The sequence below is a fragment of the Crocuta crocuta genome, unplaced genomic scaffold (genome assembly GCF_008692635.1).
Source record: "Crocuta crocuta isolate KB4526 unplaced genomic scaffold, BGI_CrCroc_1.0 scaffold45, whole genome shotgun sequence".
NCBI lineage: Eukaryota > Metazoa > Chordata > Mammalia > Carnivora > Hyaenidae > Crocuta > Crocuta crocuta.
The window spans coordinates 5,429,372-5,455,438 of NW_027530544.1; the positions used below are offsets into that span (position 1 = coordinate 5,429,372).

A 26,067-nucleotide genomic window follows, 5' to 3' on the forward strand; every position below is an offset into this window, starting at 1 on the left:
TATTCATTATAGCCAAAAAGTAGAAACAATCCAAATGTCCACCAACTGATGAACGAGTAAGTAAAATTTGGTATTTTGTACAATGGAATATTCTGGCATAGAAAAGAATGAAGTACTGCCATATGTTTCAATGTGGATGAACCTTGAAAACATGCTGAGTGAAAACAGCCAGGAACAAAAGGCTACATACCATATGATTCTGTTGATTTGAAATGTCCATGGTAGACAAATACAGAGGTAGAAGGCAGGTTGATAGTTGCCAGGGGCTATAGAGAGGAAGCAATGAGGAGTGACTGCTAATTGGTACAACTTTTCTTTGTGGAGTAATGCACATGTTATTGAATTAGGTGAGAGTAATGGTTGCATAGCACTGAATATACAAAAAAAACCCCACCCCACCAACCTACTGAATTTTACACTTTAGAAGAGTGATTTTTTTTATGGTATGTGAATCCCAGCTCGATAAAGCTGTTAAAAAGAACCCATTTTATAATAAAAAGAGACCATTTTATAATTTCACATTGATAATACATTTAATTTCATTTTTTTGAGAGAATGTGTGTTTGCAGAGGTGGGGCAGAGGGAGAGAGAGAGAATCCCAAGCAGGCTTCATGCCCAGTGCAGAGCCCGGCCTCCCCATAAGATCATGCATGACCTGAGTCAAAATCAAGAGCTGGACAATCAACTGAGCTACCCATGCATCCCAATATTACATTATAAAGCTTGATAGGAAACTCAGAAGCAATATACCAGTTTCACTCCATAAATATTAAAACTGTATGTGTACATAACAAGTCATTAATGAAAATTTAGAACTTTTAGATATGCATATCCTTTGACCCAGAAATTTAACCTTCAGTGGGTGTGTTGTGGGGAAATAGCAGAACCAGGATATATCAAGGGTTTTAGTTGTGACATTACTTGGAGAGCTAAAGAAATTAACAAATGGTTCCCAATAGGGAATTGTTTATGGCATACCCATTTAATGGGTTACTAGATTGTTTTGAATTGGCCTAGGGAAAAAAATTCCATTAGTATATTGAATGGGATAAAGTAACTTCAAGAAAAGGAACTAGAGAGTGCTTATATGTTTTAATAAATGATGTTCATAGTAAAGGGCATAAAAGTTCTAAAGGAATTAGAGGATGGTTGCCATTTTATTTTAAAATGTTTATGGTCATGTATTAGAAAAGTCCTGGGGTGCCTGGGTGGCTCAGTTGGTTAATCATCGAACTCTTGATCTTGGCTCAGGTCATGCTCTCATGGTTCTTGAGTTCAAGCCCTGGAGACGGAGCTGCATTGACAGTGAGGAGCCTGCTTGGGATTCTGTCTCTCCTTTCTCTGGCCCTCCCCTGCTTGAACTTTTCCACTCTCTCAAAATAAACTTAAAAGAAAAAAATCCTAGGGCACCTGGGTGGCTCAGTTGGTTAGGTGTCTAACTTTGGCTTGATCATGATCTCACGGCTTGTGAATTTGAGCCCCACATCAGGCTCTGTGCTGACAGCTCAGAGCCTGGAGCCTACTTTGGATTCTGTGTCTCCTTCTCTTTCTGCCCCTCCCCCACTTGTGCTCTCAAAAATAAAAAAATATTTTAAAAAAACCAAAACCCTGGACACCTTGGTGGCTCAGTCGATTGAGCATCCGACTCATGACTAGGCTCAGATCATGATCCTAGGATTGTGGGATCAGGCCCTACATCAGGCTCTGTCCTGGGCTTGAGGCCTGCTTAAGATTCTCTCCTTCTGCCCTTTTCCCCTCTAAACGCGTGTGCTCGCTCGCTCGCTCTCTCTCTCTCTCTCTCAAAAATTCTATTTAAAATTAAAGCTTATTCCCATTTCAGGTTTATAAAAATGTTCAGCCATGTTTCTTCTAGACTATTGTGTTATTTTAAAATTTTGCCATTTTGAAAAAAGTAAAGATGGATCCCGATTGCATTCTTTTTTTTTTTTTTTTTAATATTTTTATTTATTTCTAGGAGAGAGAGAGAGACAGCATGAGCAGGGGAGGGTCAGAGAGAGAGGGAGTCACAGACTGAAACAGGCTCCAGGCTCTGAGCTGGCAGTCAGCACAGAGCCCGACGCGGGGCTCGAACCCACGAACCGCGAGATCATGACCTAAGCGAAAGTCGGACGCTTAACCGACTAAGCCACCCAGGCGCCCCCCGATTGCATTCTTATATCAAAATGAATTCCAACTGTAAATAAAAGATTTAGTCAATAGTTCTAATATTATTTGAGTGATCTTTTTCCTTGTGGTTTTGAGTTGCTACCTGTTGTTAGGTCTCTTACTGGATTTGGTTTTTTGGTTTTAATGCTATTACTTAATTCTAGTGGCTTTATAATTTTTTTAAAAAGTTTATTTTGAGAGAGAGAGTATGGGGAGCAGAGGAGGGATAGAGAATCCCAAGTAGGCCCTGTGCTATTAGTACAGAGCCCAGTGCAGGGCTCAGACTCCCCAACCATGAGATCGTGCCTGGAGCCAAAATTCATAGTGGGACGTTTAACCAATGGAGCCACCCAGATGCCTCAGTTTTATAATTTGATGGGACTAGGCCCTTCTCCTCTTTTGCCCCACCCCCCCCATTCACCTCTCCTCTTTAATCCTTTTCATAAATTTCTAGGAATTTCTCATGTTTTGGTCCCAAGATGAGTTTTGGATTTGTTTTTTCAATTAAACAAAAATAATGGCTTTGATTGATATTGCATTACATTTACAGATGAAGGGAAAATTACATTCATTATAATATTGAGTATTCAAGAATTACTCCAATTACTGACCTATGTCCTTTCACCAGAATTTTGTGCTTTTCACTTAGGCTTGCACATTTCTTAAGTTTAGTCTTAGATATTTCATGCCTTATTTTGTTATTTTTTTAAGATGTTGTTTTCAAGTAATCTCTACATCCAGTGTTGGGCTTGAACCTACAACCCCAGATCAAGCATTGCATGCTCTACTGACTGAGCCAGCAGGTGCCCCCATGCCTTCCTTATTTTTGACTGGGCCTTTTTGCTATATTTTGCATTTTGTTGGAGAAGCAAATGGCTACATTTCTTGTATGCACAACACAGTGAACCTCATTCCACATTCATGATGGGATGTGACCCATCAGTTGCCTTTAGAAAAAACTGTCCAGCATATTTGGTTTAAGGTGAGCAACTTAACTTCTGAAATAACACCTTAGGTTTTGTTTTCCGTGTTATTACCTTTTGTGTGTGTTTTTTTTAATTCTTAGTTTATTAATCCTCTCAAGAAAAATCTGCACAGTTGCCAGAGATAGTCACTGTAAAATCTTTACTCCTCCTCTTTGCTGACACCAACATTGGCTTTTGCGGTCCCTCTGACTTTCTTCATTCTGTTCTTGTGTTCTGCTGTTTTCTTGAGGTATTTTTCTTCTCAAACAGGCCATGTCTTGCAAGACTATGTTTGGGTTCATTTTTGTTTGCATAATCCAAGGCATCATAAATCATGCCGAAGCCAGTCGTCTTGCCACCACCAAAATGGGTTCGGAATTCAGATACAAAGATGACATCGGATGTGGTCTTGCATATTTTGGCTATTTTTCCCCGAATTTCTCACATAGGTACTTTTGCCTTTCCCGGATGAAGAACATCAGTGACCATTTATTCCTGCTGAAATAATGAATTGGTCATGAACTTGCTGGTCACGACAGTTACCGTGTTGTTCCTGATGGCAGCTGAGCTTCAAACAGCCAGGGAGGAAAAGAGCCATATTATTACCTTTTGTGCTTGCAGGATGGACTCTAATTTGAATTCTAGTTTTTGTTTTGTTTTTTTCCCCTAACATTTTATCCTTTGTTTCTTGGCCACATTGAAGTTTTAATACTATGCCAAATGCGTTTTTCCTTTTTGGATCATGAATTTGGTGAATGGAAGTGGGTAAAAAATAATGGATTTAATTCTCATTTTAAGAAGTTATTTTCTGGGCAATTCTTGGCCAGTGGGTATTAAGAGGAAAAGATACAGTGAAGAACAAGATGCTTTTGTAGAGAAAAGAGAATAGGTATCTCCTGCTTTGGAGGCAGCATAGGATAATGGTTAATGGTTAGCTTTTTGTGGTCCTATACCCTACAATCAGGATCTTGGCTCTGCCGTATGCTACTTCAGGGTCTTTGGGAAAGTTACTTAACCTCACTAAGCTTCCTATCTCCATTTGTAGATTAGGGGTTCTGTCCAACATAGGGTAGTTAAAAGGATGAAATGAAATGTACTGGTGCTTGGTTTACGATAATGATATTTGAATGTGGTTTTACTTCTGGTCCCAGTGAGATGTGTGTATCAATGAGACATTATCATCTAGGCTTCTCCTTGAAGATCCAGGCAGGGCCTTTCTGCTGCATTAGAAATCCATGTTTATCATCTGAAAGTGAAAACAAAAATACAGATAAGAGGAGAAAACCAAACCCCTTACCCTCCCCCGCCAATACTACTACATATATATAGATACATATACATAGATAACACTGTTAAGAGGGACACCTCTTTTCCCATGATACTCATTTGGAATTATGGTCCATATCCCATTGATAGAGGAGACTGCTTTCTTACTTGACGAGTCTGAAGGCTGCTGGGCCTACAGTTAGTCTTTTGTTATTAGGTGCATTATTTTGGTGTGAAATTTGCTCCTCAAATGCAGTTTCTCCAGTGTTGGGATTCCTTATCTTCTGTTAGAGTTCATTCTCCCATGTAGACATAAAGCTGTTCTTAGGTAACTTGTAAACACTTGTAGGCAAATACAAGTTTAGAAACCCCAAATCTTTACTTCCTACTCTTATTAAGCTAGAACAAGGGATTCCCTTTCTGTCTTCTGTATCCTTAAAGCCTAAATCAGAACCAGGCATAAACGAGCCGGCTCTTTCCTGTTTACTATATCCTGACCTTAGTTAGACCTTTGCTCTGAAGCCTTTCAAATTGAGAGCCTTCTGGTGGGAGATTAACAAAAGGAAGATAGGTTTCTCACACCCTTATCTGAACCTCCCTCAAAAAAACCCACTCTGTTTTTGGGACAGTCACTCCTGTTGTGCTCTTTCCTGTCCATTAAAAAAATTTTTTTTTAATATTTTATTTTTTTCTGACAGAGAGAGAGAGAGAAACCAAAGCAGACTCCCAGCTGTGAGCTAGCTGTCAGCACGGAGCCTGACGGGTTCGAACCCACGAATTGTGAGATCATGACCTGAGCCGAAGTCCGACACTTAACCAGCTGAGCCACCTAGGTGCCCCCCTTTCCATTTTGTACTGATGTGTACCAGAGGCTATTCTCAAAGTTAGAAGGGAGCTGGGTAAAATAAGTGGCTAACAGTGCTCATTCTCCCCATCTTAATTCTGGAGACTTGTCAGACTGATGGCTAATTAGGTTTTTGGGCATCAGTGAATGCCCTAAGTCATGTCAGCACTTTTGTAAGGCTCTAAGCTTTCTTTCCCTCAGTTTCTTTGTATTTCCTTAGAAATATGTCCTGGTTTTATTTCTGAAACCTTTTCAGGTACATTTATTCAGTGGGTCCTTTTGGAAGCCATGAAAATGCATATACATATTATTTGACCTGAAGACTGTCCTATTCTGGCCAAGAAGTCACCCTTTAATTGTTTCCCCTTTTAAAATATGCCTCACCAGCTGTTACCTAGTTTAGCTCACGTTATAGGGTTATTCAGTATCAAAAATAAAATAACTCCACCAAATTGTATGATACTAAAAATGTCTTAGAATTTTTCCCTTGCTAGGAGATGTGAAATTTACAACAGTTAACAAATAATAGTGACTGCAGTCTCAACAGATCCCTCAACAAATTGTGGTTTTTGAAAAGATAACTCTTTAGGGGCACCTGGGTGGCTCAGTTGTTTGAACATCCGACTTCACCTTAGGTCATGATCTCAGGGTTTCTGAGTTCAAGCCTGGCATTGGGCTTGCTGCTGTTAGTGCTGAACCCGCTTTGGTTCCTCTGTATCCTTGCCACCCCTTCCCCACTCATGTGCACACGCGTCTGCTCTCTCTCTCTCTCTCTCTCTCTCAAAAATAAAAAGTATTGTAAAAAAGAAAACTCCTTTAGTTGCAAGATGTGATACACATTTAACCAGGTGATTAAACTATTTAGATTTCACTCTTTAGGAGAGAAGATTCTTCTGCAACATTAAGCTACTGAAGGATGTCAATCTTTAGTTTTAGCTAGCCATTTTCTAACAGTGCATCAGTAGTTTAAAAATCCAATGTGAAATGATACTTTAAGGCATTTTTTTCTGGATTGGAATGGTGAGGGCCTAATTGATCTATTTTATTTTTTACAAAACATAACTTTTTAAAGATTTCTTTAAAGTGTAATATATAGGTTAAATGTATGGTAAGTGTTCTGTATAGGTTAAATATTGGAGACTGACTTTTTCTGAAAATGGTTTTTCCACTGTAATTTCTCTTCCTTTATTTAAGGATTCCTAGATGAGGTTATGAAGAAGTATGGCAGTTTGGTCCCACTCAGTGAAAAAGATGTCCTTGGAAGACTAAAAGATGTCTTTAATGAAGACTTTTCTAATAGGTTTGTCAATAATGCTCAGTTTAAGCCCTTGAAAATAAAATTGTTGGCATATGTGACTTTTCTCTTAAAAAAAAGAAAATACTTAGCAGTACATTTAGTGGAACTCCTGTTTCTTTTCTTCAAAATCTTTTTCAGAAAACCATTTATCAATAGAGAAATAACAAACTATCGGGCCAGGCATCAAAAATGCAACTTCCGCATCTTCTACAATAAGCACATGCTGGATATGGATGATCTGGCAACTCTGGATGGTCAGAACTGGCTGAATGACCAGGTTAGTGCATGTAGGTTCTTAGGAAAAGTTGCAGAGGATGTTGGACAATAAAATACAATTAACCTTTGGGTTGGCCTCATAGTTACAGTTTGGAATCAAGGATTCTTTACTGAAGCTACTTCTTCACAAACCCCAGTATCCAGAAGGTTTGATTACTGTTACCAATCAGTGGTACTCATTCTGAGTGGAATGTTCTGAAATGTATAGGGTTAGTAAGCTGTTTCTATGTTGACTTTTTATAGGTCATTAATATGTATGGTGAGCTGATAATGGATGCAGTCCCAGACAAAGTAAGTGAAAAGTTACTCTTCAGGAGAGAGAATTCTTTTGTATTAAAATGAGGTGTTTTTTTTTTTTTTAACTTGATGTGATTATTCCTTCGATTTTTAAAGGTTTCAATTTTATCTTCATCAGGTGCTAACAGGTTGGGCCTAAGTTCTATAAAATATTTCAGCCTAGGAAAGTCAGATTGCCAGTGTTTTTCCTGCGTATTTATTTCAGAGTGGTTATATTGATTTTTCAGGAGGACTTTAAAAAAAATTTTTTTTAAATATTTAATTACTTTTGAGAGAGAGAGAGGAGACACAGAATCTGAAGCAGGCTCCAGGCTCTGAGCTGTCAGTACAGAGCCCAACATGGGGCTCGAACCCGTGAACTAAAAGATCATGACCTGAGCCAAAGTCAGACACTCAACTGACTGAGCCATCCACGTGCCCCACTTGTTTTCTTTGCTTTTCTTATTAAGTTTTAAGTAATCTCTGTACAAGTGGTTCGAATTCACAACCCCAAGATCAAGAGTCACATACTCCACCAACTGAGCCAGACAGGCACCCCAAGGAGGCTTTTTTAAGGTGTGAAAAAACAAAAGTCGGGGTACCTGGGTGTTTCAGTTGAGCATCCCGACTGTGGCTCAGGTCATGATCTTCCGGTTCGTGAATTTGAGTCCTGCATCAGGTTCACTGCTGTCCCCTCTCTCTTCCCATCCCCCCGCCCCCCATTTCGTGCTCACTCTCAAAAATAAAAGTAAAAACAAAATTCAGCTGAGTATATTTAAAGATCTTACTGGCTTTATTCAACTGACTCATGAATTGGGCAGCATCCCATCTAACAAGTAAAAAGGAGCTTTGAAAAGCTGTACAAAATGGAAGACTTACAGGGCAGAAGAGGGCAGGAGAAGGGTGTTACTACCAAGAGTAGATTGATTGCAGTAAAGTCACTTTGCTTTAGGGGAAGACGGGTCTAACAGGCAGGTTACCTAAGTAGTGTTGACCAGGTAATTCTGTTAAGATTACAGTACTGGGAGAGGCTGAAGTTGCAATTAGGTGAGGTATTTTTGGTTTGGTGACATGGGCTAAGCACAAGTCAGCACTAAGTTAGACTCTATTTTGTGCCTGTTGTCTCTTTTTTAATAGTGAGGAGATGCACAAAAAGGGTGTATTATTTGCTTTAAGTTTTTCAATTTAACTTAAAGTCTTATTCTTTTTAAAGATGTCACTTTTTCTTGGATGAATCTTTGATACTCTGTTCAAATACAGGCAGACCCTCCTTAAACTTTAAAATTCCCATAAGAGTTTTGTTACTATTAAGATTTTCTTTGTTACTATTAAAATTTTTTTAACTTAATGCATTAATTTTTCTGACTATTCAGATTACCTGATGGATAACCTTTGATTTCAACATATGAAACCTTTCCAAGTACTTTTACAAATCTAATAATTTAAACAGGTTGAACAGATTCAACAGTGTTGAATCTGAGATTCTAATACTTTATGAATATAGACAAAATGTCTTATAACTTTCCACTTAAAATCACAACTCTGTTTGCATTTTAAATTGGAATCATGAGGCTAATTTGTTGGATTCTCTATTATGTGAACTTCTCGTAATCACCAGAAAGTTTAAACCTAAACACATATTATAGATGATTTTTAACATAAAGGGTATTAATTTCAAGGGTATAATTTACCTTCATTATTTCTATATTACATTTAATTCTGAACCTTCATTAGATTAAAAGGACACTTAAAATCCGTAGATCAGTAGCACCAGCATTTCCTAGGAATTTACTAGAGATGTAAAAGTTTGAACTCTAACCACCCCCCTACTGAATCAGAAACTGGAGGTGAGGCCCAGCAATCTGTGCTTGCACAAACTGTCCAAATTCTGATGTACACAGAGTTTGAAAATCACTTTTCTAGAAATAGCTATTACAAGCTCTTTTTATTGATATCTTAAGCTGCAGAGTTCTCAAAACAATGTGCATTAGGATTTTCTGGAAAGTTTATCAAACCAAACAGCTGAGCTCCACCCTCAGTTTCTGCATTAGTAAATGGTCTGGGGTGGGGCCTGAAAATTTGCATTTTAACAAGTTCCTGGGTGATGCCGATACTGCTGATCTGTTGACCACACCCTGAGAACCTCCGCTAAGGGAACAGGTTTTTCATTTCAAGTGAATCAGAGTTACTGAGTGAACACTTTTAAGACCACAGTATGTTAACTATCTCAGACGAGCTGATCCTAATTTATAAGCCAGAAATTTGATATGTTCCATATGACCAGGTTAATTCTTTAACAGCTGTTATGAAAGCAGGAGTCTCCAAGTCCATATCCTTCAGAAGGGGTTAGTTTTATAATCCATAGCCCTTGAGTTCAAGGTAATATTACCTCATTCTTTCTTATTAGCCTCTTTCAGTTTTATCACCTGATTTGGAGAGATTTGTCAGGTTGCTTCTCTACTTGATTGGATTCAGGTAATCTATTTATTTACTGTCCCATTCCAATTCTATCTATAGACCACAGTTGTAAGGTTATTCTAAGAAAATTTGGAACAGAATCTTCTGTGAATCAGGTAATTTATTTTCTATAGAAGACACTTTTCCTCCTTTTGGTCTGTCTTACATACAAGGGTTTTTAAATTTCCATCTTCTTTTGAAGTTAAATCTGGGTATAGCTTAATATAATTTGGATGCTTATATTTGATGTCTCTTCTAGGTTCACTTCTTCAACAGCTTTTTTCATAGACAGCTGGTAACCAAAGGATATAATGGAGTAAAAAGATGGACTAAAAAGGTATTCCCTTTACTTCTTTTTTACTCTAAACGTGAAATGCAAATAAGCCACTTTGAGTGGAAGAATAACAACTTTAATGTCAATGATACTGATTAGAAACAGACTCTTAAACACTGTTTAATATAATTGTTATTGTTTTTTACATCCTGTTGTTTGAAACACAAGATACTAGTAAAACTCTGAGTCTTCCAGTTGATTGGAATATGCTCTAGAGGAAAGCACTGGGCTGGAAGTGAATGGTTCCAGCATTGTCATTAGCTTGCTGTGCAGCTTGGATAAGACACTTTATTTGGGCTTTATAAAACAAAATGATAAAGTCAGCATAACCCCTAAAGCTCCTTCCAATATTAATTTCTCTCTGTAGTCATTTACTAGTGCCAGAAACATTATTTTAAGAGCCAATTTATATTCTGTTTTTGATATTTTGGCATAATTACTGAGTTTAGGTTCCACAGTTACAGGACTAGAGATACCGTAGCATTTCGTTTTTTTATACTGGATGGGTTATAGAAATTAAGAGTAAGGCTTGTCTTGAGTAGTTGTGGATGGAAATAATTTTTTGCAAAGTACAAACACCTGATTGAACATTGTTATTTAGGTAATATGTGTAAAGCATCATCAGTAATGCCACGATAAGCATGGGTGAACAGTGCAAATCTGGGAGAATAGACAGAATGAACTCAGGACTCAGACCTGGGTTCAGATCCTGCTCCAGCCACTTAACAAGTTGTAAGACCTTGGGCAGATAATACTTAATACCTCTGAGCTTCAGTTTTCTCATCTGTCAAATGTTAGTATCGTTAAGTATTTACCTTGTTGAGAGGATTAAATGAGATAATCTGTGTAAATCACTAAGCACCACAGTAAGTAATAATCATTATATTATGGTGGTAGAAGCACGGGCAGCAACTAGTGTAGCTGGAGTGCAGAGAGCAAAGAAGAAAGTGGCATGAAGTAGACCTGATCTAGAGATATAGGGCCTTAAGGTCTAGGTTTTGAATTTTAATTTTAAACGTATAGGAATCTACTGAAGGGTTTTAGGGGACATCATCCGATTTGTAGTCTTTGCTGTAGCAGCACTGAAAAGGATGGGTGAATGTGGGAGCAAAGCTGATGTGGGTAGAACAGGAGGCCACTGCAAAGTACCATTGGTGGTACTTTGGGTTAGAATGGTAGCAGGACGGCTGGGATATGTACAACATATAAATAAGTTCTAGGAAGTAAAATTAACAGGACTTGGGTGACAGATTGTTTATGGGAATGAAGGAGAGGAAATATGAAAGATGACTTCCAAGTACAGAATATGATTATCTTTTCCTCATCTACATTAACTCTTCTTGGTTAAGTAGCATCCCACTATATGGGTATATTTTTTTAAACTGACCAGCTCCCTAATAGTTATCCTTAATTTTTCCTGTATAAACACCATCACAGCCCATCCAGTGGTACAAGCCACATATAGGCATACCTTCTTTTATTGTGCTTCAATTTATTGTGCTTCACAGATACTGCGCTTTTTACAAATTGATTTGTGGCAACCCTGCATCAAGTAAGTCTGTTGACACCATGTTTCCAACAGCACTGGCTCACGTTGTGTCTTTGTGTCCCATTTTGATAATTCTCGCAGTATATCAAACTTTATTATTATTATATTTTGTACAGTGATCAGTTATCAGTATTGTAATTGTTTTAGGGTGCCATGAGCTGAACCCATATAAGATAGCGAACTTCATAAATGTTATGTGTTCTGACTCCTCCCACCAGCTGTTTCCCCATCTCCCTCCCTTTTGGGCCATCCTGTTCCCTAGGTAACACAGCATTAGGCCAGTAACACCACAGTGTGTTCAAGTGAAAGGAAGAGCCCTATGCCTCTCACTTTAAATAAAAAGCCAGAAATGATTAAGCTTAGTGAGAAAGGCATACTGAAAGCTGAGATAGGCTGAAAGCTAGGCCTCCTGTGCCAGACAATTGTGAACACAGAAGAAAAGTTCCTGAAGGTTACTCCAGTGAACACATGAATGACAAAGTGAAAACAGCCTTACTGCTGATACAGCAAAGGTTTTAGTGGTCTAGATAGAAGATCAAACCAGACAAAACAGTCCCTTAAGCCAAAGCCTAATCTAGTGTAAGACCTTGACTCTCTTCAGTTCTGTGAACACTGAGAGAGATGAGGAAGCTGAAAGGAGAAAAGTTTGAAGCTGTCAGAGGTTGGCCCATAAGGTTTAAGGAAAGAAGCTGTCTCTACAGCATAAAAGTACAAGGTGAAGCAGCAGGTGCTGATGTAGAAGCTGCGAGTTATTCAGAAGATCTGGGTCAGATAATACATAAAGGTGACTAAGCAACAGATTTTCAGTATAGATGAAACAGACTTCTATTGGCAGAAGATGCCATCTAGGACCTTCATAGCTAGAGAAGAAAAAGTCAGTACTTGGCTTCAAAGGACAGGCTGGCTCTCTAGTTAGGGGCTAATGTGGCTGGTGACTTGAAGTTGAAGCCAGTGCTCACTTACCATTCTGAAAATCCTAAACCCTTAAGAATTCTGTTAAATCTACTCTCCCTGGGCTCTAAATGGAACAACAAAGCCTGGACGACAGCACATCTGTTCACAACATGATTTGCTGAATAGTTTAAGCCCACTGTTGAGACCTACTTCTCAGAAAGATTCCTTTCAAAATAAGACTTGTTATTGACACTGCACCTGGTTACCCAAGAGCTCTGATGGAGATGTCTAACGAGATTAATGTTTTCATGCCTGCATAACTTCCATTCTGCAGCCCATAAATCAAGGAGTAATTTCACCTTTCAAGTCAGATTACTTAAATACTTCTCATAAGGCTATAGCTGCCATAGATAGTGACTCCTCTGATGTATCTGGGCAAAGTAAATTGAAAATCTTGTGGAAGGGATTCACCATTCTAGGCACCCCATTAACATTTGTGATTCATGGGGAAAGGCCAAAATATCAAAATAGTTTAAAAGAAGTGGATCCCAACTCTCATGGATGACTTTTCGGAGTTCAAGACTTTAGTGGAAGAAGTAAATGCAGATGTGGGGGAAATAACAAGAGAAGTAGAATTAGAAGTGGAGCCTAAAGATGGGACTGAATTGCTGCAATCTCATGATAAAACTTGAATGGAAGAGGAGTTACTTCTTACAGATGAGCAAAGAAAGTGGATTCTTGAGATGGAATCTGCTCTTAGTGAAGATACTGTGAGAATTGTTATGAGAACAGAAGATTTAGAATATTATATAAATTTAGTTGATAAAGCAGCAACTGGGTTTGAGAAAATATAGTCTAATTCTGAAAGGAGTTCTGTGGGTAAAATGCTGTCAAACAGCATCACATGTTACAGAAGAATTGTTCGTGAAAGGAAGATTCTGTCAGTGCTGTAAACTTCAGTGTTCCCCAATTTTAAGAAATTACCACAGCCACCCAACCTTTAGTACACTACCATCCCAATCAGTCAGGAGCCATCAACATTTAGGCAAGACCCTCCACCAGCAGAAAGAGTACAGCTCACTAAAAGCAAGTTAGCATTGTTGGTGGTTAGCACTTTTAACAATAAAAAGTATGTTTTATTTAAGGTATGTATTTTTTTTTGTAGCCATAATGCTGCACACTTAATAGGCTACAGTTTGTGTAGACAACTTTTATATGTACTCGGAAACCACAAAAACTCATTTGTTTTATTGCATTGGTCTGGTACTGAACCCACAATATTTCCAAGGTATACCTGTATACACTATATATAAGAAACAGAAAATGAACAAGAAAGATTGAAAATAAACTGACAGTTTAAAAGGTACTAGGCAAATGTAAACCAAAAGAAAGGAGCGGTAAATAAAAAGAAGGAATGGCAGTATTAGGAGCAGATGAGGTAGAATTTAAGGTGGAAAGTAAACGGTGTGATAAAATTACAGTATATAGGAGGTGCCTGGGTGACTCAGCCGGTTGAGTGTCCGACTCTTGATTTTGGCTCAGGTTATGCTCTCATGGTTCCATGGACTCAAGCCCCGCAGCAGGCTTCACACTGATGATGCGAAGCCTGTGTGGGATTCTCTCTTCTGCCTTTCTCTCAAAATAAATAAATAAACTTACAAAGAAAAAAAGAGAGTTAAGTCCACTGAATGCCTTTATCATTAAAGAAAAAATGAAAAATAGAATTTAGTGCTCACTGAATTAGACATCAAGATAAATTACAGAATGACCAAGGATTTGAATGCAACGAAAATGAATGAAACAATGGAAGTACTAAGAAAAATCCATAAAAGAACTTAAAAAAAAAATAACCTCAGGGTAACTTGAGTCTACTCTGTGCACAACTTTAAGGTTTATAAAAGAAAAATGAATTCAGTCACATAAAAAGGAAAATAACTCTGCATTCAAAATAGGAGCAATGTAAAAAGACAAACAGTAAACTACAGAAAATATTTGCCGTTAATGTCACAGAACTAATTTTGTTAATATATGAGGGGCTTACACAAATTGACAAGTAAAAGACTCCACCAACTCAGCAGAAAAATGGGTGGGTGATATGGATGAAAAAGTTTATAGTAAAGAAAAGTGTATTACTTGCTGTTCTGGATGTAAATCCTTTGTCAGGTCTATGTTTTGTGATTGTTTCTCTGTCTATAGCTTTTCTACATATTTTCTTAACCAAGTGTTTTGATAAAGATTTTTAATTTTGATGATCCTCCATGTGGATATCCCATTCTTCCAATGTCATTTGCTTGAAGACTTTTTCCTAGTTTAATTGCTTTGGCACTATTGTAGAAAGTCAACTGACCACATATGTATGCGTCAATCTCTGTACTTTATGTTCTCATCCACTGATCTCTTTGTTCTTATGCTAATATCACACTGTCCTGATCACTGTATCTTTATAGTATGTCTTGATACAGTGTAATTTGGCCAGCTTTATCCTTTTTCTAGAATATTTTGGGAATACTAGGTCCTTTGCATTTTTATTTTCATATAAATTTTAGAATCAGCTTGTCAAGTCTTTTTTTTTTTTTTTAATCTGCAGGATTATAATTGGGATTGTGTAATGTTAGTTTGGGGAAAATAGACATCTTAACAATATTAAGTCTTCCAGCTCCATGTACATGATACGTGTTCCCTTTATTTCGAGTCTTTAATTTTTCTCAGCAATATTTTGTAATTCTTAGTGTACAGGTCTTGCACATATTTTTTAAAAATGTACCCTGGGTGCCTCTTGTTAGGCATCTGACTTTGGCACAGGTCATGATCTCATGGTTCATGAGTTCAAGTCCCACATCAGGTGAGCTCGAGCTCTGCTTCTCTCTCTTTCTCTTGATCCCTTATGCTCTATCTCAAAAGCAAAACAGGAGGTGCCTGAGCAGCTGTCAGTTAAGGCATCTGACTTCCGCTTGGGTCATGATCTCATGGATCGTGAGTTCAAGCCCCATGTCTGGCTCTGTGCTGACAGCTCAGAGCTTGGGGCCTGTTTCAGATTCTGTGTCTCTTTCTCTCTCTCTGCCGCTCCCCCACTCACATTCTGTCTCTCTCAAAAAGCATTAAAAAAATTATAAAACATTAGCCCTATTTCATATTTATGAAACTGCTATAAACAGTTTTTAAAATGCTATCTTCCAATATGTTAGCAATAGAAATACAATTTATTTCTGTCAACTGACCTTGTATCCTGTGACCTTGCCAGACTCACTCATTGGTTCTAGGAACTTTTTTGTAGATTGTGAGATTCTCATAGACAGTCAGGTCTCTATGTAGTGTGTGTTTTATTTCTTCTTTCCATTCTGTATGCCATTTTTCTCTTGCCTTATTGCACTGGCTGGGACTTCTGGGAGATGGGATATCTTTGCCTTGTTCTCAGTCTTAGGAGAAAAGCTTTCAGTCTTTCACTACTGTTGAGGATGTCAGTTGTAGGGTTTTTTTGTAGATACTCTAATAGGTTAGAGAAGTTTTTGCTGCTCCTATTCCTAGTTAGCTTGACAGTTTTTAATCATAAATGGATGTTGAATTTTATCAAATACTTCTGCATCTAAGGAGATGATCCTATGGTTTCTCATCTTTATTCCTTAAAGGGGACCCAGATGGAAGGAAGGAACAGCATCTAACTTGAGACATAACATCTCAGGAACACATGATGGCTCTTGAAGCTTCAGCTTGGTCAGGACATAAATTCACTTCTATTTAGAGAGCACTGGTTAAAGCAAATCACATGACTGGACTACTTCACCTGGGACGGACAGTGAAGCCACATGACATCAGGCAGTTCTATATAATCCTTTTATAGGGAGGGCAGTAAATAATTGGAATCAATAATAAAACAGTCTGCCACATATATCATTCTTAATTATATGTATAAAGTTATGTGTGAGAATGTATTAAAAAGAAAATCTGGAAAGATAAACACTGAAGTATACTTTTTATCTATGTTTTCTAATTTTTATTTAAAAATTCTTTTCATAGGGGCATCCAGGTGGCTCAGTCGGTTGAGTGTCCAATACTTGATTTTGGCTTGCATTGTGATCCCACAGTTGTGAGACTGAGCCCTGTGTTGGGCTCTGCACTGAGCATACAGCCTGCTTAAGATTCTCTTTCTCCCTCTGCCCCTTCCCCTGGTCTCTCTCTCAAATAAACTAAAAAAACAAAATTGTTTTTATAATTAAGAAAAAGCGTGTGTTTTTTTTTATGTTCCTTTTTTTGAGAGAGTGTGAGCAGGGGATGGACCAGAGAAAGAGAGAGAGAGGGAAGCACAAAGAGAGAGAGAGAGAGGGAAGCACAAAATCCGAAGCAGGCTCTGAGCTGTCAGCACAGAGCCCAACATAGGGCTCAAACTCATGAACCATGAGGTCATGACCTTGAGTCAAAGTCAGACACTTAATTGAGTGAGCTGCCAGGTGCCCCAAAAAAAGTTTCCTTTTAAGAAGAATTTAAATTTGGTCTCATTTAATACTGTCTTTTAGATGTGATTCCTTCTTTTAGATACTCAGTTTGTGCACTGGAAAGGACCAGCTGTCTCAGGTTTCCTTCTGTTCACCTTACCTGTCAGGTTTATGGATGCAGAAAATGGAAAAGTAGAAGTGCTAAACTGTTTCGCTTCAAGATCATGTTGACTAGTAGAAGATTTCATCTAGAGCAGGACATTATCTGAATATCAGAAAGCAAAGAAGTCTTCAGAAATAGCTTCTTAAGAATCTGATGAATAGCCTTGTGATTGTTTTAACCCAAGGAGTCACTAAAAACTCAAAAAAAAATCACTCTTTCATAGATGTTTATTGAGCACCTACTACTTTATCATCCATTCCACAACTGGGATTTTGAGTGGAATAATAAATATTCCTAGATTGTAAAGGATATGTAAAGAATTATCAAGGATATTTTTCTCAATTGTGACATCTGGGAAACCTGATATGTAATATGTAATATGTGAAAGCAGTTTTTTAATGCATCTTACATGTATTATCACTCTCAGTAATTTCCCAAGGTAAGGGCTGTTGTTATCTGTAGTTTACAGTTGAAGAAATCAAGTCACAAACAAGCTATGAAAATGACCAAAGTAATCTGGTCAGTAAGTGGAAGAAGTGCACTTTGAACTTTACCAGACTTACTTCAGAGCCCATAATCTTTTTTTTAAATGGTTTTTTTTTTTTTAATTTCTAGGAGAGAGAGACAGCGTGAGCAGGGGAGGGTCAGAGAGAGAGGGAGTCACAGACTGAAACAGGCTCCAGGCTCTGAGCTGGCAGTCAGCACAGAGCCCGATGCGGGGCTCGAACCCACGAACCGCGGGATCATGACCTAAGCGAAAGTCGGACGCTTAACCGACTAAGCCACCCAGGTGCCCCCAGAGCCCATAATCTTAACTAGGACACTGAATTTATAAAAAGAAGGCTTATAATGCCTGTGCTGTTTTATAAAACCATGATTCCTTCCTAAATAAGAATTGAGTCAGGTTAAATATGTATACAAGAAAATTAAGCATAAGAGGCTAAGTCATATTAAGCATTTGAAAAGCACAAGTATAGCAGGTTTAAATGTGAAATGGTGCTTTCTGGATCTTCAGTTTTCTTATTGTGTATTATAGTTTAGTAGTTACAAGCATGGGCTTTAGACTCAGACCTAGGTTCAGATTTTGGCTTTACCACTTCCTGCTTCTGTGACCTCAAGCAGGTCAAAGGTCAGTAAATGGAAGCTGCTGCTGCTGTTTGGATAGCCTGTGGTGATGGCTGCATTTCTTTTTCTTTTTTGATCAGGTGGATTTGTTTAAAAAGAGTCTGCTGTTGATTCCTATTCACCTGGAAGTCCACTGGTCTCTCATTACCGTGACACTCTCTAATCGAATTATTTCATTTTATGATTCCCAAGGCATTCATTTTAAGTTTTGTGTAGAGGTAAGTTAATATACTGCGTATATTTTTTCATTTATCTTGTGATCAAATAGTATTTCAGAACAGCAGAACTAGGTTATCATAGAGTATCAGTTTTTGTCATGAAAACCCTCTAAAATGTTGGCAGAGAAAAAGAGCTACAAGAGGAATCCCAGGTGGGGAGAGGTAGCTGTATGTGATACGGATCCTGCTCTGAGACATATGCCCTGTTTGGATTTGGTCACATATCTTCTTGCCTTCCTATAGAGCTGCATTTTGACTGGATACAAATCATTTTCCTTGGTTTTTCTTATAGCTAAAATTGGCTTGTTTCTTCAAAATAACTTTTGTAGAGTGAATTATAATCAAGAGAATCAGCCAGCAAAATAGGAGAGCTCAACTAATGACAGTTCAACAACAAGGTGGGATGCAAAGCAAGAAAAATCCATTGGTTTCCTGTTTCCTGATTTTCTTTCACTAGCAAGGATTGGTTAAAAAATTTAATTGAAAAAAAGATTCCATTTTCAAAATCAATAAGGATGTAAACTGGCCAGGACTATGTACTCCAGCAAAAATAGTGTAAGTTCTTTATGACGAGAGCTCTATATTTAAAGGAAATCTGAGCAGAAGGAAAGATAGGTAGATTCAGTATTGGAAAGAGATCAGTTCTCTAATAATATATACCAGTTTGTCCTAATCAATTTCCCAAGAGGATTTTGAATGAAAACTGATAAGCTCATCCTAGAATTCATACTGTAAAATTTATGGCATGAGCAGTGAAGGAAGGACTACTAGAGATCAAACCATATCACAGAGTTTTAATAATTAAAACTTAAGAATAGACTAGTAGATTGGTGGTACAGTACAGAGAATCTAGGAATAAGTGCTGTATACAAGGGAACCTGGTTTATGATAAAGTTGGGAAAAGAGAGGCTATTCAATATATGCCACTGTGAAAAGTAGCTGTCTGTTTGGATCCCAATACAGATCCTTCATACTATTTATAAAAACAAATTCCACACAAAATAATTACCTCCATATAAAATGCAAAACAATAAAAGTTAGAATAAAATATAGAAAATGTTATGTTCTTGGATAAACTCGGGAAGGGTTTCTTACACAGAACCATAAAAGCAAAAAACATAAAGGAACAGATTGATAAAATGGATCCTACCATAATCTAAAACTTCTACAGGTCATAAAGTTCAAAGAGAAGCGAGAGACCTGGAGAAAAATACTTGTGACATATAATAATCACTACCCAGAATATATAAAGAACTACAAATGAATAAAAGGATTGAGGAGAAAATGGGTAAAGGCTATTAAGTAATTTTTAGGAAAAATGTAAATAGCCTTGAAACATGTGGAGAGATGCTTAATCTTCTCAAAAATACAGGAAATGCAAATTAAAACTATGTCAGGGCTTCATTTTTTGCCCATTAGGTGAGTTTGGTGGTATTCAAATATTCATTGGGTGTAAGGAAACCAGCTTTTATATTTTCTGGTGGACTATGAATTAATATAGCTAGCCACTTAGGGGAGTTGAAATTCTGATCAGTTCTAAGTGCCTTATAAATTTATAAAAGATGTATGTGTATCCTAGGGCTGCCTGGCTGGCTCAGTCCCTGGAGCACACACTCTCTATCTCAGGGTTGTGTGAGTTCAAGCCCCATTTTGGGCATGAAGCCTACTTAAAAGAAAAAAATATAGCCAATTGACTACCAGTTCCATTTCTTAGTATATAAAAATGCTTGCATGTGTTATGTGCACAGTGATAGGGCACGCACCAGGATGTTCACTGCAGCATTACTGACAGTAAAAAAAAACAAAACAAAAAAACCCCCTAAATTTAGCTTTACCAACAGAAGAGCTAAATACACTATAGTACATTCATATTATTAAACTGGCCATAGCAGTTAAGAAGAATATAGATCTCTGTCCTAACATGGAAAGATCTCCAAGACCTATTGGGTTTTAAATAGCCAATTGCAGATTGATTCAGTGTGTGTTTATGGGAAGAAAATACATATATGCAGTTGTGTGTGTGTGTATATAGATCCATGTACACACACACACACACACACTATGCTCCACCTTTGGTGTGGTTGGTTTAATTCCTGTACCTCTGACGTCACCTTTAGAAGTGATGCACAGAGGTAGAGGGCATAAGGGAAAATTTGAAACTCTGATAGGCTTCATCTTGGTAGAGATTTCGGCAGTGGACTTGACTGTACTTAGTATCCAGAATAGGTTTCAGTAGGACTTTCTAGAAACTGCAAGATATCTTTACCTGCAGCCCTCAAAATACAGAGTATATCTAAGGCTGGAAAGTTTTTCATTTAGTTTCAATTACTGACTTCTGCCATGGATCCCTTCTTTGTATTGAGCACTGTCAGTAATCAAATTTTTTTGGTCCTCCCAATGTTTACTTAAATGTCAAATTCAGCAAGTTGGCTTACTGCTGGAAAAGGCTGACCATCTTAAAAAAACTTCTAACTAAAACATTTATTGGTGTCCACAGCCTAAATGCACATTCTGCATACCTGAGTGTAGAAGGCCTGAGTCCTTCTTAACACTATGAAATGAAAGGTCAGAAATAAAGTCCCACCTTTAAACTATTGAGTGCAGACTTTGCTCAGCGGTGAGGCCACAGCCGCCTCCTTTGCTTCTCTCTGCTGTGAGCAGGTTCCATTTTTCACCAACTGATGGAACACAGCATCTGTGTTGTGGTTTCTTTTTAACCAGAATATAAGAAAGTATTTGCTGACTGAAGCCAGAGAAAAAAATAGACCTGAATTTCTTCAGGGTTGGCAGACTGCTGTTACAAAGGTAAGTATGTGATAAAAATGAAAACCCAGGGCATGTCAAGGGGATGGAATTATCCTTAGGGGTGGGTGTCTTTAAAAGCATCTGAAGACTGGTGGTGGAGATACCAGTAAGAGTCTGGAGGCTGCAGGGAGGCAGCTTAGAATAAACCTGTTTAGTACTGATCATCTAGCCAATTAGTTTCCCAGTGCTTCTGGAGAAAAATTTAGTCATTTCATCCATAGGGCAGCTATGATGATATGGTTGCTATATTGGAAAAAAGGGGAAAAAAATATATGTAACTTTTTGCTTTTGATGGCACCTGCCTCTTATTTCCAGATGACCCACATAGACCCAGAGAAATGCTGAAGTGACTATTTGGATCCACTAAGGGGAACAAGTGCACTGGGCTTCTTACCAGGCATCTGGGGAAGACAGTGGCTTGAGTGTTTCAGTATGAAAGCAGCACTATGTTTGCCCTGTGTGCACTCATGCCATCTGTGGGGCAGATTGCCCAGGCAGGTCTTCTCATCAGTATCACAAATACCAGCATCTTACTTTTTATGGTCACTGCTTTATTGTTTTCAGAGCGTTTTTGCATGTATGATCCTTACAGCCTGTGAGGTAGGCAGGTCGCTTAGGGACAGACATCATTTTTATTCTGTAGATGAGAAAACTGAAGCCTAGATGTGACCTTCCCCTGAGGCTATCAAAACTACTGATAGAGTTGGGGTCCTTAAACTCAGGTCTGTGTAGATCACTAACAATCTTAAAGAGGCAGAGTCTTGGGGTACCTGGGTGGCTCAGACAGTTAAGGGTCCGACGCTTGGTTTTAGCTCAGGTCATGACCTCACGGTTTCGTGAGTTCAGGTCCCACATCGGGCTCGGAGCTGGGAGCCTGCTTGAGATGCTCTTTCTCCCTTTCTCTCTGCCCTTCCCCCACTTGCGTGCTCTCTCAAAAAAAAAAAAAGTAGAGTCTTGAAACAAAGCAAACCCAGGGAACCAGATTTATTTGTTCATCCTTTAACTACCACATGCTAAGGTTTAAACTTAGGCTTATGTTTTATTTTAATAACCTAGTCTTTTAGTTGAAACTGGAATTGAACTTGTAAATTTTGAAAATTACCCAACTAACTAGAATATCTGAATGTTCTAGAACCCAACTAGGTATTCTGAATTTAGTCAAGATCCTTCTCATTCCCCCTTTAGGAAATCAAAGCTTTGGGAAACATACTTTTTTTTTTTTTTAAGTTTTTTAAAATATTTTTAAGAGAGAGTGCAAGAAGGGGAGGAGCAAAGAAGGGGGGACAGAGGCTCCGAAGTGGGCTCCGCACTGACAGCAGAGAGCCTGATGCCGGACTCAAACTCCCGAACCATGGGATCATCACCTGAGCCAAAGTCAGGCATTTAATTGACTGATCCACCCAGGCACCCCAACATACTGCTTCTCTTTATCATTTCTTTCAGAGTAAGAGTTACGTAACAGGAGATGAAACGTGAAGACTACTAAGGATTTTTAGTACATATTGAAGAGTCTAGGCATATGCTTTCTGATCCACAATTCCATTTTGATACCATTGTCAGTAACCTGATAGCAAAACTAGTTATCCAAATCAAGTTTTAAATAGGGTTTTGATTTCCTATTTCTCCTATTTAGGCAAAAGGTTTATAAATTACATTTGCTTGCTAGCTCTTTTGATGCCTCTGTAAAATCACACACTTTAAATACCGGAGGTATATACTAGTAGTACACCAGCTGTCCCGGACAGAGACAGGTTTCTTGTCTGTTACTTATTTTTCCATAAAAACAAATAATTTCTTCTCTGAAGATGAGTACTAGGTCTTATTTTAATGATCGTTTTGTTTTCTCTTTAGTGTATTCCACAACAGAAAAATGACAGTGACTGTGGAGTCTTTGTGCTCCAGGTAAAGAAATCTGTTTCTCTAGAATTTGGAATGTGGGAATTGTTGGGTTAGAGAGGAGATGGGAGCCCCTGTTGTTACGTACCTGGCATTAGGCATAGGTACCCGAATATTTCCTCCTCTTCTGTTGTTGGGGAGCTATAGTTTCTGCATTTTCAGATGTTATCATTAGAAGAATCACCTTCTAGGAGCCAGGGATGAACAACTGGTATACATGTCTTGAGAGGTTAGTAAGGCACACTGGACACTCGCCTGAATCTGTTTGCATCATAGACCCTTGGCATTTGCAGAATTAACTATGTTTTTGTTTTTTTTTTTAAACCTGTGGCAGGTGGTCTTTAACCACAGAATAAAAATTATCATTTTAAATAAGGGCCACATTCAAAAACTGCTTTCTCATATGTTGTAGGTTCCTTTAGTGGTCTGTAAGTGTTAGTGAAAATTTTATACATTACATTTACGAAGAAACTGTGTATATAACGTCAGAATTTAGAGATTTCCAAAGATCACAAAAGATGGGCTCATTCCTTTGACTCATGAATGTCTGGGATTGGTAAACAGGCTGAAGTTCTCACTTAGAAGATGACTTCAGGTCTATTGGCAGTCAGCAGGTAACACCTTGGAAAGAATTGGAGGCTCTTCATCAATTTCTGCTTCTCACAGTGTTTGGGGAGAGAGGGGAGACCCCAAGCCATACACTTACCTGGAAAACTGATTATAATCTGGAGGCAAATGTTTCAAAACAATGTTTTTACAGCCAGTTTAAACAACTTTTTAAAAACGCTGCCTTAGGCCCTATTTTATTAGGGCTGCGTCACAGATCTACATGCCATGTAAGTGTCTCTGGGACCCTTTGCAGTACTGCAAGTGCCTCGCCTTAGAGCAGCCTTTCCAGTTTTCCCAAGAGGACATGCCCCGCGTGCGGAAGAGAATTTACAAGGAGCTGTGTGAGTGCCGGCTCATGGACTGAAAACTCAGCAGGGACTCTGGCAGGTCTGACCAAGCTGAAGCAGATGGTTTGTTACTTGAATCTCCAAACACTTATTTGAATTTTTACAGATATTTCAGATCAGTGGCGTTGGGCCGCTATTGTTACCTCAAATTTGTTTTTTGCCCTATTCATTCTCTAGCTACCGTGTACTATTTTTTAATGTTCAGTTTGGTTTCATTTTTAATTTTATGGATTCCGTGTGTTTCCCCCCATATTTAATATTTATTATCCAAACGCATGCGTATAGACAGAGCATGCAGTGCAGAGTATTAAAAAAAAAAAAAAAAAAAAAGCAAANAGTTAGACGTGAACTGAATACAGGTTTAAAATTTAATCCCAGAACATAAAAGTGCAGGATGTTTTTGATACAGCATAACTCTGAGAAGGATCGTTGTTCCCTGGGGTGTAAAGGGTAGCTAGGAGTGGTGGTTTTGACAAAGCCAGTCCTCTTTTACCTGCTTATCTTACACGGACTTCCCTCTCCAAATGAGTCTTGCAGAGTAACTTGCATTCCTTTTGAAGGGTGAGAAGTGGCCATAACCTGACTGGTGTGTTCTATTTAACAGAGGCACACTTAATAAGAAGTGCCTAGTTTGGGAGGAGTTGATTAAAGACAACTTTGGGGGTCCAGTCATCTTAACTCGTGAGAAATTTGGATCTTGGCTTTAAGAATTACAACAAATGCCTAAATCTTAAAGGCTTTTGCTTGAACACTGAATTCTCTGGATTTGTTAAAAAATGTTAGTATCTATCAAGCCAGTAGCCAGTCACATGAGAATTCAGCCTTTCCAAGAGTAATTTATAAGTTGTCACTACCCTTATGTTGTCTAAGATGTGTCAAATACCTTTCTATTTCCAGTGGTGGTTCAAATATAAATCTTCAGAACTAAAGACTGACCTGGGTCTTTTGCAGATGGGTGGGGAGAAGAAGAAAAGTAGTAAGACTTGCTTGCAGGGAGCACAGCAGATGTTGTTACACTTTTTTTTGCTCCTCCCTCTTTAGTGATCTCAGCAGCATGCGGGGCTCCTCAGTTGGCCTCTTGTTGACCAACCCTGAAACTCCAGCACTGGAGTCCTTTTTTCACTTCCATCAACCTCACCTCCTGGGGAAAAACAGAAGCAATCCTGTCCTAATACTTAGCTGCATTAGGATTAAAGTAATGGATCTTGCCACTTTATTCTAGCTTTTTGTGATATTTGAAAGGAAATGAGAAAAGATGCATGTTAAACTAAAGTACCTTTTCTGAACTGGGGCAGAAAATACAACAAAGATGTAGGTAAGAATCTCAGAGCTTACACCAAATACCAAGTAAACGACAGAAGATACTTGGATTTATGCCTGGTTAGATGTGGGGTGTTGGAAAGCTAAAACGTGCAGTTAAACTTGGCCATAAGGCAAGGCTGCCAGCAGTTGAAGATAGAGTCAGAATGTTTACATGCAGGGTTCCCATCCCCTCACATTCCAAGCATCAACACCAGTGTTTACATCGTAAAGAGCCCCAGCATTCTCCACAGTCCTCTAGACTTCGCATGTAAAGCCAGGTCAGTATTTCCTACTGTGCTTCAGGTCACTAAAAGGACTGAGATCAGAGGCACTTTATGCTGCTACAGTTAGACTGGTGTCAGCATTCACAAAGATGGCAATTTAAGTGGGGAGGAAATCTTGAGGTTCTGACATAATTATGCAAACAGATTTTTTTCAAATGTGCACCTAAGACATTTGCCTAACCTTTGGGAGGGGGGCAGTTATGCAAAGTGGCCAGTAAGCAGGCTGTGGATTCACAATGTTTTATACTTTAGAGCTGTATCTCACCTCCTCACTGACAGAACCAAGCATGTAGAAGAGACAGAACTGTGTTCTGAATCTTAATGCCCAAAAATGGAGTTGCCAGTTTCCTCCAGTCTGAGAAATGGTCACTTCCTTGGCGTTGAGGCAAGCAGGGGTGTGCGTAGGTAACTACAGTAAGCTGTCCAAGTCCAGCTTCCCTTTCACTTCCAGCTTCATAGGGCACCTTGAGGTGTACTGTCCAGCTTGCTTTTGCCTAAACGTCAGATGTTCTAAGTATGGCTCAAAATGTTCCTCTATTCATGAAACCTGGTTTTAGCACCCAT

At 38.5% G+C, this 26,067-nt stretch overlaps 1 protein-coding gene and 1 pseudogene across 2 annotated transcripts in view; one reads left to right on the forward strand and one right to left on the reverse strand.

The window, feature by feature from the left end:
• SENP5 (SUMO specific peptidase 5) overlaps positions 1-24,249 on the forward strand; it is a 48,420-nt gene extending 24,171 nt beyond the window's left edge. Inside the window, exons 3-10 of one of the 2 annotated variants that reach the window (XM_077767701.1) lie at positions 6,436-6,541; positions 6,677-6,815; positions 7,058-7,105; positions 9,807-9,884; positions 18,123-18,260; positions 20,982-21,065; positions 22,917-22,967; positions 23,824-24,249. In XM_077767701.1, the coding sequence (XP_077623827.1) occupies positions 6,436-6,541; positions 6,677-6,815; positions 7,058-7,105; positions 9,807-9,884; positions 18,123-18,260; positions 20,982-21,065; positions 22,917-22,967; positions 23,824-23,934 (755 nt within the window). In that variant the 3' untranslated portion in view covers positions 23,935-24,249. The remainder of the gene's footprint in view (positions 1-6,435; positions 6,542-6,676; positions 6,816-7,057; positions 7,106-9,806; positions 9,885-18,122; positions 18,261-20,981; positions 21,066-22,916; positions 22,968-23,823) is intronic. The other variant, XM_077767702.1, reaches the window with a different exon arrangement.
• LOC144234384 (small ribosomal subunit protein eS24 pseudogene) lies at positions 515-4,170 on the reverse strand (annotated as a pseudogene).
• Positions 24,250-26,067: the final 1,818 nt, after the last annotated feature.